Source organism: Pygocentrus nattereri, chromosome 2, assembly GCF_015220715.1.
Source record: "Pygocentrus nattereri isolate fPygNat1 chromosome 2, fPygNat1.pri, whole genome shotgun sequence".
Lineage (NCBI taxonomy): Eukaryota > Metazoa > Chordata > Actinopteri > Characiformes > Serrasalmidae > Pygocentrus > Pygocentrus nattereri.
The window spans coordinates 27233750-27253778 of record NC_051212.1 but is presented as its reverse complement, the minus strand read 5'-3'; the positions used below and the strand labels follow the sequence as shown (position 1 = coordinate 27253778).

The 20029-nt window shown below is 39.3% G+C and overlaps 1 protein-coding gene across 4 annotated transcripts in view; it reads right to left on the bottom strand.

The window, feature by feature from the left end:
- Positions 1–538: 538 nt before the first annotated feature.
- exoc6b (exocyst complex component 6B) overlaps positions 539–20029 on the bottom strand; it is a 119690-nt gene continuing 100199 nt past the window's right edge. For 2 of the 4 annotated variants that reach the window (XM_037546662.1, XM_037546665.1), the window contains 2 exons: positions 11455–11567; positions 539–2174 (listed from right to left, as the gene is read on the bottom strand). In XM_037546662.1, the coding sequence (XP_037402559.1) occupies positions 2048–2174; positions 11455–11567 (240 nt within the window). In that variant the 3' untranslated portion in view covers positions 539–2047. Of the gene's footprint in view, positions 2175–8114; positions 8127–11454; positions 11568–20029 lie in introns of all 4 variants that reach the window. The other 2 variants (XM_037546660.1, XM_037546663.1) reach the window with 2 other exon arrangements.

The following is a 20029-nucleotide window of genomic DNA, read 5'->3' as shown; positions in this document are numbered from 1 at the left end:
CTTACTCAGAGGTCTTACACCCCTTATGAAATAAAGTCCCAGTGCATTTTTGTGGGGAATGAACATCATGTCCCCATCTTCAATCATCTCTCTTCCACTTGCACTGACAATTTGTACAAATTCTTTCCCACAATCCTCTGCATATTTTAGGCATTATAATGACCATGACACTTGCTCCAAATGTCCTTTGTGTGATTTGGATTGTAATTCAAGAGTGCAAGTGGGGAACAAAACAAGGACCTTTCTGGAGTGTACATTATATGCTCAAGCCACACATTCTAGTTAGTGACCTTAAGGTGCACTCATTGCCAACACTGATGTTCCATTGTGCACAACACTTTATAAGTACAAATGTACTGTCAATGGAATTGGATGCTTTGGAGAAACCACAAATGAGCCCAAGTTCACCATGCTTAATACCCAGTGTCAACCAGAGGGTATAAAGCACCCTAGCATTCTCTGCCATGATAATGCACAATCCTCTACATTTGGTATGAGTTGGAGTGGATATTAGAAAGTAAGAGTCTTTACTCACAACTGTGACTTTTTTTGTTCATCATGTACTTTTAAACTTTATTAGTATTGTAAGGTCATTCATTAGTGGTTTAACATTACAGTCTGTACAGTGCACCTGTATCCATCAACACCAAAATGAATAAAGTTTTTCTATACATAAACTAACACACAGACACACATTCTTACAGCTAGTCATTTTCTCTCTCTTCCTCACACATACGTTCCCACGGCTTGGTCACCAAACCAAGTCTAGGTGCAGCGCAGAACACTACAATCAATTCCTGTGGTGGAAAAAAAGGTCAAGGCACAAACAGCACAACCAGAAAACAGTGAACATACACACACTTGTTCTAACACCACAACTGGCTCCTTTAAGATATGAGAGAACAGAGGAAAATTCCCTTTAGTTCTAGATTATATTTGTATCCCTTTATGAAGGTGTAGGGTTTATGGACACAAAAAATGAGAGAAAGTTCCACAACCACTAAAAAATTGAACTATGCACTCCTCCTTAAACAAAAATTTATTAATTCTTTCCCTCTCTGAAAGGCAAGTAATATTGCACCCACGCTTATGTGAGAAAATGCTAGGGAGGAAAACCCATCATTTAAATACAGCAATTTCACACTCACCCTTTTCAGATGAGTATTCACCCACTTTAAGTTGCATAAACAAACACAAACACATGGGTGAACTGGAAGACTGCAAAAGGCCGTCTGCTTTCCCTTAGCAAAAAAAAAAAAAAAAAGATTTATCTAGATCTGGCAGGTGGTCTCTGCGTAACCACTGCATGGAGAATGCCAGTAGTAGATTGAGTCCCTGTGGAAGGGTAAGGTTAAAGCAACAACAGTACTGATTTGCAACTTCATTTCTGCCCTATTTTCTATATAAAGGCCTTTGTATTATTCCAAATGTAGAATAGTGACTATTACATATTCCAGCTTGACTAATAGTCAGAACTGTGCAGTAGGTTAAAACATCAATTTCTAGGACGCATTGTAACAATTGACAGTCTAGTTATTTCTATAAAATATGGGTCAAAATAGATAAATACATGGATATTGGCAAATGTGCTATCGGTAGGTATTGAGAGCTGTTATCCAAAGTGTCACCGAAACTTAAAATGAAAAGAAAGGGAACCAAAAGAACGGCTATGGTGAAAACTCAATCTGGCAACTCTATAGTGTGCTTAGATAGTTATGTAGGAAGACAAGTAACTCCAGGTGTCACTTATACTGAGAGCACTGAGACATATCAGTAAGACATTGGCACAAAATGGCAAAACAGTCTGGGCACACCTCAGGGTGAGGCACATATTAGTCTTCAAAGACTCATGGCACTCATGTATGTTAGTGCAAGTTCTATTTTTTTTTTTGTTATAGTTGTTGTCTTTTACAGTTGAACTGTAAAGAGCACCCCCCCCCTCACCCCCCCTCACCAATAAAGACGGGTCAGTGTAGTCTGCTCTGTCAGAAAAGCTGACCAGTCAAGGAAGACATGCAGGAGTTAGCAGACATAACAACCAGTGGACTCAGGACTGGTGGGTAGCGATGAGGTTCCTCAGCTGCTTGACGACTGTGTCGATCAGCTTCTGTTTGTCGCGCTCATTCTTACGGAACTGAGCGAACATGTTGTTTTTCCGACTAGTGTCCTTCATCCTAAAAAGAGAAAAGGGATTTTAGAAAGAGAGAACAAAAATTTTCTGAATAAGTCTCATGTTCACCAGTCCTACTTCACACTTCAGATATTTATCATAGCAAATCTAGCTTGACAAAGAAAATTTCGGAATATTATTTAACCCTTAAACTGTTCGTACATAACCAACTTGACAATATGTATTTTGTATACTTTGTACAAACATACAAGAACATGCTCATGCTTTGATTAATTTGTTGCTCATAAAATCTATGCAATACACTCCTCTTTTAAATAAACTTCTAGCGTTAAAACTCAAAACAAGAATAATAAACAAAACAGATATACTGTAATAAAACACTATCGTTCAAAATTATCAGTGTCAATTTGTTTTTATTCAATAGTAAACTGGATACATTGAGCTAAACATCAGAAAGTATTTTACGATGTTTCGTTCAGAAATTCATTATTTTTGGTGGGAGGCATCAAGGAGGTATCAATACCAAATATACTGTGTCATCATTTAGTTTTGATAAGTTTTCAGCCTCAAAATTTGATCACTTATCAAATATGAGCGATTCTGGATGCTGTTACTATTGTAACTTAATTTGAAATGCTTTATAGCTTTCTCAGTGTTTATGTAATCTTCTACAAATCATTCTAAAAAGAGAAAAATTAAACTGAAGAAAAAAATTTTAGGAAAAAAGGAAAAGGAAAGGGAAAAACAGGTAGTGGATGAAATTGGGAGACAGACTGCTAGGGACATGAGACACTCTCATTGAAGAGTTAAGGCAAAATAAGAGTGGTCTCTTTTGAAATTTTATAGGACAGTCTGTGCCAAGGTGCAGCCCTTTAGTGATTCCATCTCTTAAAGACCCTGCTTTCAGAGCCAAAGCCTTGAGGGAGGGGCTGAGGATACACAAAGTTCAATTCTAGTTTCATGCTGGGTGGCAGGCTGGTCACAGAGCTGTGTCCCCATAAAGCCCTCAAAAGACAGGAGCTGACTAGAACTCCACAGGGGTCTGGTGATAGAAGGTGGACCACCAGTACAGGGTATCACAAGCGGTTCCGCATGGTGCTTCCACCCTGCACACCCAAAGGCACTTCCGCATGGTGATTCTGTTAAGCTCAAAGCATCCTGTGCCAGTTGCTCACACTAGTGGCTACCATGGAGATCACCAAATCAGTGCAGAATGGTGTGGCTCTAGACAGCCAACTGGAACTTCAGTTTCTGCAAGCTCCTCTCTAGCCCTTTGGAGTTAGAAGCAAGTTTAGAGCCCATTAACAGTTGTAGCTGTCAAGAACACTGCTTTAAAAGATAATGCACACTGACAGATGATTCATAAAGTGTTAGCTATGGGCATTATAATCATTTGCGCTATTTGAATATCTTAATTTCTAAACAAATAATATTCAAATATCTGAACAAGAAACTATATTTCATATTATTATTTTATAAGGGAAAAGGATGTGTTAACATCTGGTATACTGAATGCAGCCAGCACAAGAGATGCCTGACAAAATTCTGTATGAACCCGACCCAAACCACATCATCTTTTCAGTCCGAATTTTACCCGAATATTTACCCAAAATTTTGTCTGACCTGACTTGGCCCATCATTACCAAACATGCCGAATATAATCCGAGAGGATACTACACTGCATTAGCATGTAGTGACAATAATTCAGTCAAGAGGAAAGGGATAAACAAAACAAGACAATATAACATCACATGCTATTATAAAAGAATAACCTGTCCTAAATTAAGTTTTAAAATGTTTACTCATAAATGAAATCTTTTGAACAGCATCTCAAAAGTTTTTGTCTGGATGAACTGCACTGTTCAGGACTGACACAGTGAGATGCAACACCTAAAACATAACTTCATGAACTTATTCTGAACACAGAACACGTTAACAAAGAACATACTGAACTTCCTAAATACACTAAAATTAATCAATCATTCTTTTGGCTGCATTAAACTGTACTTTCTTGAATCGATTCGTTGTTCATGTCCCATTTTCTCACTGTGCAAACGTGGGATTTTTATTGTTTGAAATATTTCCATTTTTAGATCTGTGTAGATGTGGTGATTTAACATGAGACAGCATATCAGACTGTGTCACTATGTTCTCTGCGGTCCCATCACATGCTCTTTTAAAATACCAACATAAAACACTAAGACAAATTGCTATTATTTTGTGTATCATCATTGAACATGCCTTTTTCAAAGAACCAAATATTATCCTCTAATAAACTTTAAATTACTGATGATTTATAAATGTTAGAGATGGTGTATGGGTATGGATGAGTATCGTCATCAGGCCAACTTTAGCAGAAAATGCCAGATCAGATATCGGAGGAGAAAAATCAGTCAGATTCAGTCTTGTAATAAATCTATCCTAAAATATCACACGCATGTGTTATGTGACGACCTTAGCTGGATGTTTCTTCCTGTGGGTTAGTAAAGGGTTTTAGTAGGTTTAGCATGATAGCCTAACTTGTTGTAGGCAGTTTAGCCTCAATACAAGCAGAGTTAAGTATCAAAACAAATGCTTATCTTTTCTGCCCAATCTCCATGTCCTTATATACGTGCATACATACATACATACATACATAACTTATCTTCTACATGGCTGTGGGTTATTAGACAAGATAGCCATCACTAAGGACATATAACAGTGTCACTGTAGCCACAGAACTCATCTGATAATTACAGACAGTCGCCTCTTATCATGACTAAGATAGCTATCACCATCGGCTAGCATGGGATGTTTGCTTTTGAGAGCTTGTGAAAGCGTGTAGCCCTGTGTGTGTGTGTGTGTGTGCCTGTGTGCATGTGTGTTTCCAAACAGGGATAAAGAGAAAGGAAACTAGATGTGTATCTTTGGTTGTTGAAAACACAGGGCGTTTTCACACTTGGGCCGTTGCAGTGTCTGAAGTGGACTCAGACCGCTGAGTCATGGTTTCTTTTGCATAGGTGAACACAGCAAACGAACTCAGACCCCCCTAAATGGGCCCAAAAATGAACCAAACTGAGACCGCCTCTCGAGGTGCTCTCAGTTTGGTGCGTTTGTAGTTCGATTTGAGGTTCAATTAATTTGTGCATAGTGAAAACAAAAGTCTGCTTTAGCTTTGCTTTATGGTGAAGACCTCAAGGCTCACTGTACACACAGCCACAGTCTTCAGCAGGTAAAACAGACCAAGGATCATTTATAAGGTTCTACTCAAGAAAAAGTCTGCCTGTGATCTGAGACGGACAGCAGCGCTAACATAGTAAAGCGATAAGATGCGAGAGCCCATGTGATGTTACTGCGTTAAAGGCTCGAGCTGAGCATGCAATGCAATGTTCAGCTACTTTCATACTGAACGCTGAATAAATGAAAATTTGCCGGGTGCAGCTCATTGAGGAGCACAGCCGAAAACAGGCCCACCAGCAGGGCCATTTTTCAAATTTTGAGCGATGCACATCAGCCAATGGTTTCAGCACGGGCAACAGGAGAGCAGCAGGAGGATCTGGTGGTTCTTCTCTTCACCTCATAGGTAGGATTCATCAGTGAACGCTGCCCACTTGGCGAGCGCTGTGCACATCGTGAGTGCTGTGAAAGCGGTCCACAAGGAGTTGTGGTCTGAACAGGAAGTGGTCTGAGATCTTAAAGGACCAGAAAGAAAACTGAGTCATCTTTAGAGTTCACTTATATTGTGAACACAAAAAGAACTGAGGCCATTTGCAGTTGGTTTCCTTCCAGGATCACTAACATAACTTGTTTCGGTTCTTTTAAAATGAACTATGTTAAAATGCTGACAGAGTGGAATATAGCATCTTTCAAATCAAGGCAACGTCTTAATACACCAACTTAAATTCTCAGACACGGGAATCTGAAAACATATTTGGGTCTAATAGCACATTTATCTTTTTTTTTTTTTTTGCTTATTTGTTTATTTTGGCAAGCTGCCCTACAAATATTCCATACTCTCCAACAGAGGAGTCTCCTGTTAATGTCTCAATATACACTAAACGTTTTTCTATATGTTTTTAGTAAACATTGGATGAGCTATTATTAGACTATAGAATTATGTAATTCATAATATGCAATATAAGTTTGGACATGAAGTTAAACATCAAGCCATTGGTCATGTGCCTTAAAAAAAAAAAAAAAAAAAGTAAAACTGATAACAACTGATAAAAGTCATGTCAACACAAACCTTCCTGTTGCTTAAACAACCTTTGGACCAAACGATTTTAACAATAGCTTGAAAAAGACAACTCTTAAATCCTTATTTTAGGTGAACTTCATATCAACCAAGACACTCTGTTTATCATGAAGCTGAGTTTTGCAAACAGATAAAGTAAATACATTTTTATGATTTATGCATACAGCAGTGTGCAAAAGTCACCCTTCATTTAATGGCAATTAAGTATGCTAAGTAGTTATTCATTTTTCATGAGACATTCATGAGATGATTAGATAAAAGATAGCCCACTTGCAAAATCAATGAAAGTTGCATGAAAAAATAGCAAAAAACAGAAGTGTACAAAACTCCCAAAATGAGACTCTCCACGACTGTACCAGACTCCGCAGACCACCTAACCTGTCACCATCACATATACAACACGTAAGGCTTAAATCTTTGAGAGAAAGAAAAATCAGGCTCCACACTTGCTAAACATCTGAAAAAAATCCACAGATGTTTCTGTCCATCCTTCCACTGTGAGAAGACATTGAGTCTGAAAGGATGTGCAGCTGTCACAAAGCCCTTACTGAGAAAAGAAAACAGACCAAAAGAATGTTCGCAATTCAAACAATGAAGCTGCTAGTGTTCTCAGAAAAATGGACTGACCACCCCAGAGTCCAGACTTCAATATCGCTGAATGCGTTTGAGATTGTGAAAAGCAAAAAATGCAACCAACTTCTAAGTTTTTAAGGCGTCTCCAAACTTTTGATGGGTAACATATGTACAGATACAGTTCCTCTTTCCACTTAAAAATAGCTTAACAGCCTTCTCTCCAAAGAATACTCCAAAACAAAAGGCAATTCTTCTCCCTCTCTCACACTCACATGCTCTGCCTGGTTCGCAGTCTGCTAACTGGTGCCTGTGCAGTGCAGGATGAGTAATGCAGATCACTTTCACTGAGCCTCAGGGACCGAGAGGGTAAGGCCAGGGTAAGTGCAGCTCAAATGGGATCAGGCTGGAGCATGTGTGTGTGAATGTTCAGGTGCATGTGTACCACAGGAAACAGAGAATGTGTAATCTTTCCACAGAAGGAGAGGATAAAGGAGTGAGAAAATGAGAAAAAAAAAGACTGGAGAGTGATCATGTCGCCTAGTACATAACATGTTACATTTAAGAAAGTACAAAAGAATGCACTACTCCATAATTCCACATGCAAAACCAAATGCTGACTCACTGCTGTGCATAAAACACAACTAGTAGGACTGGCCTAAATAATCTAACTACTCGACTATTCGTAAGTTATGTGATCACAGTGTTGGCGGTCCCTTTGCATTGCAGCTTGTGTCCTCTGAGCTTGGTTAAGGATTCAGCAGGACAGCCTGTACCAGCTTAGTGGGACACCTGCTGAGCCACTTCTAAGGTGCACCTCCTTATATTCTCCTAAGCCTGTAGCTCTGACAGCTCCTCAGTGCTTTGCTTCACTCTCTGTAGCTTTGTGATGACTGAACTTAACTTGGCCTGTTGGTCACCCTCAGTGAACTACCCAAAAAATAAAATAAGGAAATAACAGCAAAATACAGCATGCAAGGAGCAGGGCTTCATCTTCAGTATTTATATGTTACTACTCTACTGAAAATATTTTTAACTGCCTACTGAACAAACAGTCTGAACTGCTAATTAGTATTCAAATGCTGTTCGGGCCAGCCCTGGATTCCGCATTTCTGAGTATATTAGTGCATTCCAGGTCTTTCTCATGTACACACACCATGCAGAGAGCACAGTACTCACGCTCGTGAAATCCTGCTCATGTACAGAAGAGCAAGTGATGAGAGAGGGAAAAATAAAGAATGAGACACGGCCAGTGGCAGATCACAGATTCAATACAGGAATATGAAAAAGCTGAGGAGACCTATCTAAATTTCTGTTAACAGTGGGAAAAACTGTATGCACATGTAATATACTTGCCATTTTGATCAGGTACACCTACTATATTAGGTGTACTTTGTAGGTTGTATCCCATCTGCAATGTACAATTTATCAGCTATTCTATAGGTATAGATAACCACAGGTAAAAGACCACTCTCAGCACAGCTATGTCACCGACACAGTACTGGTACAAGTCCATCAGTCACAGAAGCTTGGCTTGGGTTTTCAAATACCTTACAGTCCGCCAAACAAAAACACTGGTCACAGTACAATAAGAGTACATCAATTAACAGTATGTAAGACAGCAAAAGTAAACTAAATTATGTAATGTAGCCATTAATCATTACTTAATGATACTTTATTTTACATTTTATTAAGTAGTTTGTAATCATTACTAATTGGTTAAGGAAAGTCTCAATCATTAACTCATGATAGTACTGATTTCTAGCATATAGTTTTATATGATTTTTACTTAAATAAATTGATTTAAGTAGTTTGTTAACGTGTTATTTAATGTGACAACTGGGACAGTAAAAGCTAAGCATTAATGAAAAATTTATTGAAGTCTACGATGATCATGTGAAATAAAGTCTTCATATATATGTATATATATATAATGTGTGTGTGTCATGTAATATTTAATAAAACCCTGTTGTGTAACTTTAAAGCATTTCTTAAGAGACAAGTGTAGAAAACTTTACAGGTTACACAACAAAAAGTATTATTTATTATTATTTACAAATAATTATTATTATTTGCATTGAAGCTATGGACTGGCCCGCCCGTTCCCCAGACCTGAATCTGATTGAGCACATCTGGGACATCATGTCTCGCTCCATCCACCAACGCCACGTTGCACCACAGACTGTCCAGGAGTTGGCGGATGCTTTAGTCCAGGTCTGGGAGGAGATTCCTCAGGAGACCATCCGCCACCTCATCAGGAGCATGCCCAGGCGTTGTAGGGAGGTCATACAGGCACGTGGAGGCCACACACAATACTGAGCCTCATTTTGACTTGTTTTAAGAACATTACATCAAAGTTGGATCAGCCTGTAGTGTGTTTTTCCACTTTAATTTTGTGTGTGACTCCAAATCCAGGCCTCCATTGATTAATAAATTTGATTTCCATTGATGATTTTTGTGTGATTTTGTTGTCAGCACATTCAACTTTGTACAGAACAAAGTATTCAATGAGAATATTTCATTCATTCAGATCTAGGATGTGTTATTTGAGTGTTCCCTTTATTTTTTTGAGCAGTGTATAAACGTAACAAGCTTCCATCTTACACGCTAGATGTGAAAAAATATGTTAACATCTACTTCTATAAGTGAACAGAAAAATCAAGTATCTACATAAAGGCCATGGAGCCTGGAGTCCTAATGTAGCACAGATTATTGTTACATAGTGGAGCGAGTATTACTTTGAACACCACACCAGTTTAGATGATCTTAACTCTAAGATGAGTTTGGGAAACTTGAGTCTGATTAGTTGGAACAAGGAAACACCTGAACATGCAGGGCAGGAGCGGTTTAGGCAGCTGAATCGCACATCTTTCTGTCTGCTATCTTTAACAAGCATTTCAGTTGTTATATTTAAACGATTATTAACAGAGACATATTTAAACGAAATGTTAACATGACATCTTGGTTAACGATTTAATGGTCTAATGTTTGCCCCAATTGTTTTTTTGGTGAATAAGGTATTATGTCTATATTGTCATATAATATAATTAATTAACATTTACTTGACCATTCTGACTTCAATAAATTGATTTAGGGCTTAATTCTTAGTGTTTAAAAGAGCATAAATTCCTGAATAAAATCTAAAACAAAAAGTTAGATATCATTACTATCATTAGTCAATGGCTAACTGAGATATTACTTCACAATTTAGTAATAAATATAAACTACTTACTAAAATCAAAATAATACTTTCTACTTTTACCATTAGTTAATTATTAGTTGCAACACTACTACTAAATCTTTAGTAATACATATTACTCTCTTAAGTAACAATAACTGACACACACTCACTGTAAAGTGTTGCAAAAACCTTTAGCCAGAAATGTTCCTGTGGTCAGAAACTGACCACTGATGAGTTATAGAAAGACCAACACAAATGGTGCATGTAAAAGATGGGTTATAGTCTCTAATCATACACTTAATGAAGTGGTCATTAAGTGTATACAGCATGTAAAAACCCCAGCAATCCACTGCACTTTATACATTCATTCCACTACAAGACTTTTCACTGATGGATGGGACAGAGCTTTGAACCCTGGTCCTAGACTACACCCCTGCCCTGCAGATTTTTGTGTTTTCCTGCTCCAAAACACGTATTTCAAGAGCTTGCTAATTAACTACTTGGATGGAAACTTCTGTACTTCAAACATATGTACACTTATGAGTGTACATATCAACTGAATTCTGTGCATATTAAAAAAAAAAAAAAAAAAAAAAAAAAAAAAAAAAAAAAAAAAAATCACTGTATGGACTATGAACCATAGTAGACAGGTGGGGCCAGAAAATCTGGCTTTTGACGGGCTGACAACTACCATATGTTCATGATTTTATAACCAAAAAGTTGATTTGCACCACATTCTAAACTTCTAAATTACTCTTTTATAGCCAAGTTAAAAATAGCTTTTGCTCTGTGTACTTCATATGAATTTATCATATCGGCTCTGGGAAAACTTTGATGAAATGTAAAAGTGTCTCATCACGTGTAGATGTTTGCTTTCAATATGGTATGCTGTTGTTGTGCTATGGCCTCTTGAAAAGCGTTTTTTCACTATTTTTAGCTGCATGCTACTGGAACCAACTGCCCATTGTGCATTTATGTGTATAATTTGAAAACATTTCTCAAGTGGAATGATAAACCTGCCTATTCACATTGGAAGTGTTACATTTGCTATTTACAAAAAATTACACATTTTGTCAAACAAACTGTTTATTTGTCAATTAATGGTCATCTGTAAATTTCTTATATGCCTAGTTAGAACTAAACACTGCAACTCTCTCTTGTGGATAACCAAGATAGGATTGGGTACCGCTACTGAGGATAGCAGACCTACAAAGTGCACCTATATGGCAGATGTTCTTTAATAAAATGGTCAAAGTCACAATACAATGTAGATGTACCCACTAAAATGTGAACTCAGTGTATGACTTTGTGACCACAGCAAGACTGTGTGCGACTCACTTCTCCAAAAGGGCAAGGGCAACATGTGGATTGACCCTCAAGTACTTGCAAGTAGGACGTCCATAATCGGCAAGGTATGTAGACCAGTCCCACTGGGTAAAGAGATCCAACAGCTGGGGGGGGGGGGGGGGGGGGGGGGGGGGGGGGGGTAAGAAAGGAGAGAGAGAGAGAGAGAGAGAGAGAGAGAGAGAGAGAGAGAGAGAGAGATTGATTAAAGTTCATCACAGCAGTTCAAGTTCAGTATGACAGCATCAGTCCCCCCCTGCCTTTATTGAAGCTTTGCAGTTCAGTTCACTTTCTACAAATGTTACATAAGTGAGCAGGGCCTCTTAAATGAGATTACTGGGGAGGCACAGGGGAGAGGAACATGACAAAGCAGGGGATTAGAGGAGAATGGAGGGAGGTTAAAGAGAGAACAGCCATTTACACTTTTTCACCCTGCGAGTCGGGATATTTTGGTCCGCCTCTGACCCAGGCCTGCCCCGGTAATGACCCGTGATTGACCCAAACAGCTACTGACCCACTGAGGCCCTTTCAAAAGCTACTACCTTCAGCACAGCACCCCCATCAACAACCCAGCGCATTCCACACAAGCACACATGCACTGACCCAGAGACAGTGATTCAGTGAAGTGCTGTATCAGATGTACATACTGTACTAGTCAAAAATCTGGACACGCCTGAATGCACATCTTTTATAATCAGACATTTTGATGTAGGCTGGTGCTTATGTGCTTGATAACATCTATATAAGGATTTATCATCAAAACACAAAATTTACATTTCAAAAATATTTTGAAATATCCCCCCTTCCCACATGAAGACACGTATTATAAATTATAGCAGTCATTTTTTTGTTTACTATATAACTACATGTGTAATTTCAGTCAACACATTTACTATGTCTAACTAACCCTAACTAACCCTAACCCTATGTCTTACACAAATTTACACTAACTCCAGACAGTCAATCAGCTGAGACATATTTGATGTTCAAATTCTGCTTCTTTACTTCTTAGTCTTCAAAGACTAGAAGCCCAACACACAAATCTTCTCTGTAAATATATTCCCAAAACTTCTCAATCTGCTCAAACCACACTCATGTATTCATTAACGTCACACAGATCTGTGAATGTGGTTATGACACAATGATAGTCATCACAGTATCATGACATGTTTTTACTGTAAACTAAGAAAAACAACACACAAAAAAAAAACAAAAAAAAAACACTTCACGGTGTTAAACACAGTGGGCAGCCATATTTTATAGCACATGCTGTGCGATACTGCACATGCATGGAAAAAGGTTTTGGGGATGTAATTATGATCATTTGGGTGTCTACTGATTTTGTTTTAGTTCACCTCAAAGCTCCAACACTAAAGTAAACAAGCAAATTTTAAAGACATTCTTGCTTATCAACTACATGAAGAGGAAAATTCAGCCCTACTGCTCCATAAATTGATTTGACCTCTACCCTGATTAAGTTTATTTACATAATAATTTAACTAATTTATTTTCAGCAAGAAAATACCTGTTGAAACCATATACTAAATCAAATGATAAATTAATTTTATTTAGCCCCTCTCTTTCTTTTGCATTTTTGTCTGCACTGATTAGTGGAAAAGCACACAGGCACACATTATCAAAGGCTGTCTTATTCCGAACCCCATCTAACAGGAAAGGTAGCTACTTACACAGCTAATGAGAGAAAACACAGCCTAACTTGCCTCCTGATTTCTGATTAACTTTAGCTACATTATACTATACCATCAATATACTAGTTAACTGATTTTTCTCATGCTGTATGTAGTATGTTAGGTGTAGGTTAATGTTGACAACTATGGAGCCTACAACCTAAACTGAGCAGCTACCTGAATTAGATTAAGCATGCTGATTTAGTAAATTATTATGCTCATAAACTCTTCCATTTTTACCATAGTGATGTGTCAGCCTATAGCATGTGTGCTGCATACCTGAACATTTCAAGACGTCAGCGTCACTCTGGTACTCGGGTGTGTAGCGGCTTGTACAGAGATATGCAGATCAGGCAGCAAACTCTAAGGCTGAACCACAGAGGACGGTATTATCGTAATGGTGTTTTCTACATTTTATCTCATGAATGGAGAAAAGGGGAAAAAAAATCCTTCTACTTCTAAATTACCGAGGTTCAGACCTCAGTGTCCTCATAGCTAGTTACGTCCAAGCTCATCCCCCAGATAGAAAAGGGGCCGCATCAAGTGCCAAAAATATGCCTGTTTATATGTGTATGCCTACGAGAGAAGGAGTGAGATGATTGAAAAGAAGTCCATATTTCTGATCAAGCGCACAGAGTATGAAGGAAGCAACCTCAAAACATTGCCGGCTGTTTCCTTGCTCTCATGACACCACCTCAAGCACATAGACATACGCCACAGTGCACTAGTGTGGCAGCAGATAAGCACCTGGGTGTGATAAGTGAGAAGATTTGCATGCGGATCGCTTTCAGATTTCTTTCTTCTGCTTTCTCCTGCAGGCACGCTCTGTGCATCCTGACTGCCAGAAAAGAACAACAACTCACAAGGCTGAAAGGGAGGAAGAAGAGAAGAAGCGGGCCATATACCACCAGCATCATCCATAACTCCACAAACAAACAGAAATGCTCACATTCCATACGGCACTGGCTGGTTCGTCACACACATTCATGACCCAGGTTTCACCTCTCTGCTCTGCCTCGCTCTGCTCCGCCTTCACCTCCCCATGAACTTCCATTCGCTCACTTTCATTCTGTCTCTCTCTTTCACCTCTCTGTGACCCCGCGGTGGTGTTATCGGCCTCACTCTCCTCTCTGGCTGAACAAACACTGGGCTAGGCTGCGGGGGGAAGGGGACAGGCACTGGATTATCACTTCCTCTCATTCTTCCAAACGAAAGAATGATGGGGAGAAAGAAAGAGGGGGGAAAGAAAAAAAAACATGACGCTGCACACTGAAGTGTTGACCTTGTTTCCCTCGTGCCCCCGTTCTCACCCCAAACCTCGCACACTCTCCCTCTCACTTTCTGTGAACTGAGCATTTGGATAAGGGCTCCTAATGGTTATTCTGACTGCTGTATTTATTTGTTTGGAACGCTGGGGGAATTACTATTCTCGTTAATAGTCTTGGGGGAGGATGGTGAATTGACCCTCTGGTTTTTATTCTCCCAGAATTGTTGCTCTTTTGGTGGTGCTTTGAAAACACAAGGTTTGATTTGCAGCTCAATTGCATTTATAAATCAAGGAACACTTTATTGGAATAAAAAAAGGGTTACATAATGACTACCCATGCTTTAGTAATACAGTACTCATTTGCACAGCTACTGAGCACAGCTCATGAATAACTGACCGATGATATATCAATATTCAATATGACTTGATAAGGTCACCAAGGGGCTTCCTTCAATCTGTGTTGCATTCAAATCCTGATCGCTTTAACTGCAGTCCCTCAGTGCGTAACAATTTGGGCTGTTAGTCTTCTCTCTTCAATCGTAAAATATATTTACAAGCAAAAATAAACTCGAGTCGTTTGTATATGCAGACAACATGGACAAGGCCATATGCTGAACAATAATGACACCTGTTCATATGTTTACTCATGTCAAACTGACACCTGTATTTCTTATTCCTTCCTTTAGTCCTGACAATCTCTCTGTCCATAACTTTTAACCCCCAAAACTTTAGTCTTTCATTCCATCTCTCTCCTCTCTCTCACCTCTGGCCGGCCTCTGCCTCTCTGTATTGTTTGGTGCGTTCTCTGGCATTGAGCCGGCAGACCCAGGGGCTTTCGCAGGCCAAGCTGAGCTGAGCACAGGCCTGAACAATGATAACAGCAATTATAACCACCAGGAAAGAAAGATCGGCCTATTTGAGCAAACAATAACAACCCCCACCCGTAACCCCTGTAAAAGTGTTAGGAACATGTAAAGAAAGGATGCAGGGACCAATCAAGAAAAAAAGAACAGTTCAGGTAGCTAAATACACTATAAACAGGTGTTTTAGAGCTCAGATGTGCTGGTAAACCTGAAAATTCCACAAAATAAATTCACATTCGGTCAACTACAAACATCTTTTAAAATGCGGAGTGAATCATGCGCAGTGTGATCTGAACCGCAGCAATCAGTACTGAGCGCAGAACCATAAATCTGAATAATGACACAAATCCAATCCAGATACTTAGGACAGAATACCTCTATTGTGTATAGTAATCAAGCATGAGGTATCAATAGTTCCAGTTAAAAAGATCCAGAACTTCTATAAGAGTCTGGAACAGGAATAAGAGGAGAACAGCAGCAGCAGGAGAAAAACAGAGGAAAGCATAAGTACACAAAGCTTTGAAAAAACAAGTCTAATATCCAGTAGTGCTTTCAAGCAGATATCCCTCTTTTTTGATGGTACCACTGATAAGGCAGCTTCAAAAGTAGCTTAAACACTGTGTCATCACAAGGTTTAAAATACAGGCATGGCCACCAACATTTTCATATGACTACATAAAAATACAAATGTTCCTGAGCTGCATTTGCAAAATCCTTGGTTCACATGATTTTGCTTTGGCTGAAAGATTTCCTTGAATGGATTGTTTCAAATAATCCATAAAGGTTTAATAAAAACAAACCATTTTTTTGGACAATTTTTACTTTGCCAGTTTGAGGACTTAAGAACTGACACCATCTGAATTCTGGGAATCTTGTCACCATGTCAATCGACAGGGTAATTTCAAACCCAAACCTTTCACTGGCACCTTGTTAACATCAACATTCTAGTCAACATACCAGTGCAGCTTACGCCTTTTTCTGTTAGAAAGCTGAATTGATGTTTCTGTGCAAGGCCAAAGGGGCAAGGCGTAATCTTATGAAAACAGTGACCTGGTCAGATAGCCGCCAGTGGCAGAAACTAGAAGAAGCCAAGAAAAAGGACTGTGCTAAGTGGAAGCACTTAACACAACTATCTGTGTGTGGGCCATGCCAAAACAAGGACAAGGAAAGACTAGAGAGGAAAAGGCAAGAGGAGAAGAGGAAGAAGACAGAAGAATCACTCAGCATGAAGGTCTGGTAGGATGGTGATGATAAGCATTATCAATGCTTATTGTGAAGGAAGCGTGGCTCCCAGTGTTGCTGGCCATATTTCAGTTAAAACAGCAGCACCCCAGAAAGGTCAAAGGTTATCCAATAAGGTTATCCAGGCTCAGACACATTTCAAGCTTCCGCCTTGTGCTAGGTTCAAAACAATACTCACAAAACACAGCAAGGTGCTCAGTCCCAGTGAAAGTACTATAGAGGGGTAGTACCATCAGTCAACAGGCTTTATCTACAGTCTGAAATGCACTTTTCCTTGTCTGGATACTCTGCATTCTCAATGAGATAAACCCTTAAAGGGGTCAAAAGACGGAGTCAGTTAAAATGAGAGAAAGCACAAAGAAAAAAAAAAAAAAAAAAAAAAAAAAAAAAGACAGCCTTAATGAGGCAGACAACAAAGACAATTACACTAGAGACAAGATGAAGAAGCGAAAGATGGAGGATCTAGAAGACTGAAATGTAGAGGAAACGGAAAAAAATTTCAACTTAAGTCCAGTTCATCTTGGGGTCCCACCTGTCACTTCTGATCAAAAGACAAACTAATTCCAGAAACAGACAAGAGAAAATAAGGAGAGAAACTGCTAAATGAATAAAACGTTCAAGAATCATTTATCTGACCTCATAAAGCTTAACTAAGAATGATTATTGCAATCCAAGCAATTTATGTACGCAACCATGGACCACATGTGCTCTATAAGTGTAATCTTCAGCAAAATGTCCAACCAAGCCAAGCGTAAAAAGCGCAGTAGGCTGGCTGGTGTTAGTGTTCTGTGCCTCTGGGTTGAACCCCAGCTTGGGTCACTCTTGTGTTATCAGGCCTCCTCGCTCTGTTAGCAAGCTACATCAGAAACGAGTGAAAACAGCCGTCTTCCTGGGGCCACTCCGTCTGAGGAGGTATAGCCTCGGCCTGGGGAAAGAGCGGCCCCAATCTCACCTTCCTGTGCTTTCCAGACTATCAAGAGTTATCAACGGGGCAATGGCGTGGTGGAACAAGTCGCACAGACCTCAAAGGCACACACACACACACACACACAGAATTTGAAGGTCATATTATAGATTATATGGTCACTTTGGATGCATTTAAGCAAAAGACAGACTTTGTAATTAAACAAACAAATGAAAGCATTGTGTAATAAAATGGATTAAAATAAAACAGAAAATATACCCAGTCCTTCAAAAACCTTAGAAATTCAAGGACACAAAGGAAAGAAAGCATTCTGCAATATAAAACACAGGAGCACAAGAATAGGCCATTTTGGCAGAAGGTGATGACCATGCCCGGTTCACCCATTAAGGTACTGTAGAAAATATAATGGTTTCACGGTCACAAGAGGAAAGGGATGCCCTTCTGCATGGTTGCTGGGTTTGTTTTGACACTTGTTTAGTGCAGTTGCAGACTGTAATTCATGGATGTTTGACAGAGGGAGTATGAATTAGCCTGGGGAAGACGTGGCCTCCCTCTCACCTTCCTGTCTATTCAGACAAGGCAGAGTTATCGCTGGGGCAACAGTGTGACAGAGCGGTCAGAGCAGAGTGGCGGTCAAGAAGTTCTAAACAGAGGCAGCCAGTACAACCCGCCATGGGAATAGTGTCAGAGACGACCCACTTTATTAAAAAGTGGGTCGGCATGACTGAATACAATCTAATAATGTTTAGAAGATATAAGGAACTGAAGGAACAGAAGTGTTGGTCATGGTGGTAACTGATCACTATTGTAATGTGGCAGGTGTTTCCCTTCATGTTTACCAACTTGGCCACAGCAGAACAGCATGATGTGGGAAGCTTGGGGTGAACTGTATTGCTGCAATCCTATTTTCTTAGGCATGTTCTGACCGAGGTTTTGAGGAATTGCTGTTAATTAATAAGTGTTTGACACAGGGGAATATGAATTAACTTGGGGAAGACGTGGCCTCTCGCTCACCTTCCTGTCCATTCAGTGAAGACCGAGTTATCGCTAGGGCAACAGTGCGCTGGAACGGTCAGAGCCATACAGTGGTCACGAGCATCCTAACAGAGCGAAGAAACAGTGGACAATAGAAGTAGGAGAGTGCCAATCAGGCAGCACAGGAAAGACATTCCAGTGACATGCTGTGGATGCTGGGTATTCCTAAACATGTCATCTAATGCACAATTTTTTTTTTTTTGACATTTTGATAAAGATCAAAGAGTATAAAGTACTGAGAATACAGCATACCAGTAAAGACCACTGCACTAAATTCAGAGACTGACATTTATTTATTTATTTATTTATTTTCCAGTAGCCAAACTGTGTACAACTTATTCACTTTTATTATTCACTTCAACTTATTCACTTAATCTCTGAGGAGATTAGATACAAGGTCATCTCCTTGCATAAGAAAAGTAACGGAAAAGCAATCCATTTCTTTCAAAAACTATAGACTGACCACCACAGGGCTCAGACCTCAAAAATCATCAAATATTTAGAAATCAAAATGTAGAAATAAAGGCACAGGTGTTTCCAAAAATGAGACAGATCATTTTCTTTTATTCTTCTAGGAATCAGAGTTTGGCAAAGGGCATGACCACTGTACAATTTAATCAATATAAGTCCTTTTAAAGACTTATTAAAAAAAAAAAAACAAAAAAAAAAAAACTGTCAAGAGGTTTAGATGAATTGAAAGAATTCAAACTAGTCTAATAAATTACATACACTCAGCTGAAACAGTGACAGTGTGTGCATGTGTAGAGGCAATTACCACAGCTTAGGTTCAGATTAGACAATAAACCAGCCTTACACTGCTTTAACAAAACCTCCTTCCCTTTCAGAGGACATTCATAAAGGATATAATCTGATAATCTAAGTACTTATTTAATGTAGCAGTGCAGCACCATCTCTGTGGACACAAATTCTGATTGCTCTTAGGCTGAGGGTCACAGAAAGGCTACTAACCAAATTCCACTTACTTACAGTCACCACTGCATGAAGATAAAGAGATAAACAGATGCCAGAAAAAGTATAAGAGTATGAGAGGGGAGAGAGAGAGAGTCACTCATTTAAGGCAATAAGGTCAAGCCAGTGCTTGTTGTCCCATTGGAATCCACCAAAAACCTATTTACAGTTCTAACTGGCAAGGGAATTGGCATTTGTAAATGACCTACAAAGCATCAGGCTTTCCGGTAAGAGGGCAATGAGGGTTGAAACTGAGGTCATAAGGAGGCAAAACAGGTAAAAACAATCTCTCTATGAGCCCTTAATCAGACAGAGAAAGCACAGAGGGAAGGCGAGAGGCGAATGAAAGAAAAAGAAAGAAAAGATAAAGATGAAAAGATTTCAGATCCTATAGGATCTCTAAAGGAAGAGAAGTCAGGTGTCTTGAGACACCGAACCAATGAAATTTCATAGCATTCATAGTCCAGCACTGAGGAAAGGTTAAGGGAGAAAACAGGAGTGAGCAGACAGTAATAGGAGGAGGTAGAGAAAGAGGAAATAAAACCTGCATCTCTCCTCTGCACCCCTGTAACCAGTTGCT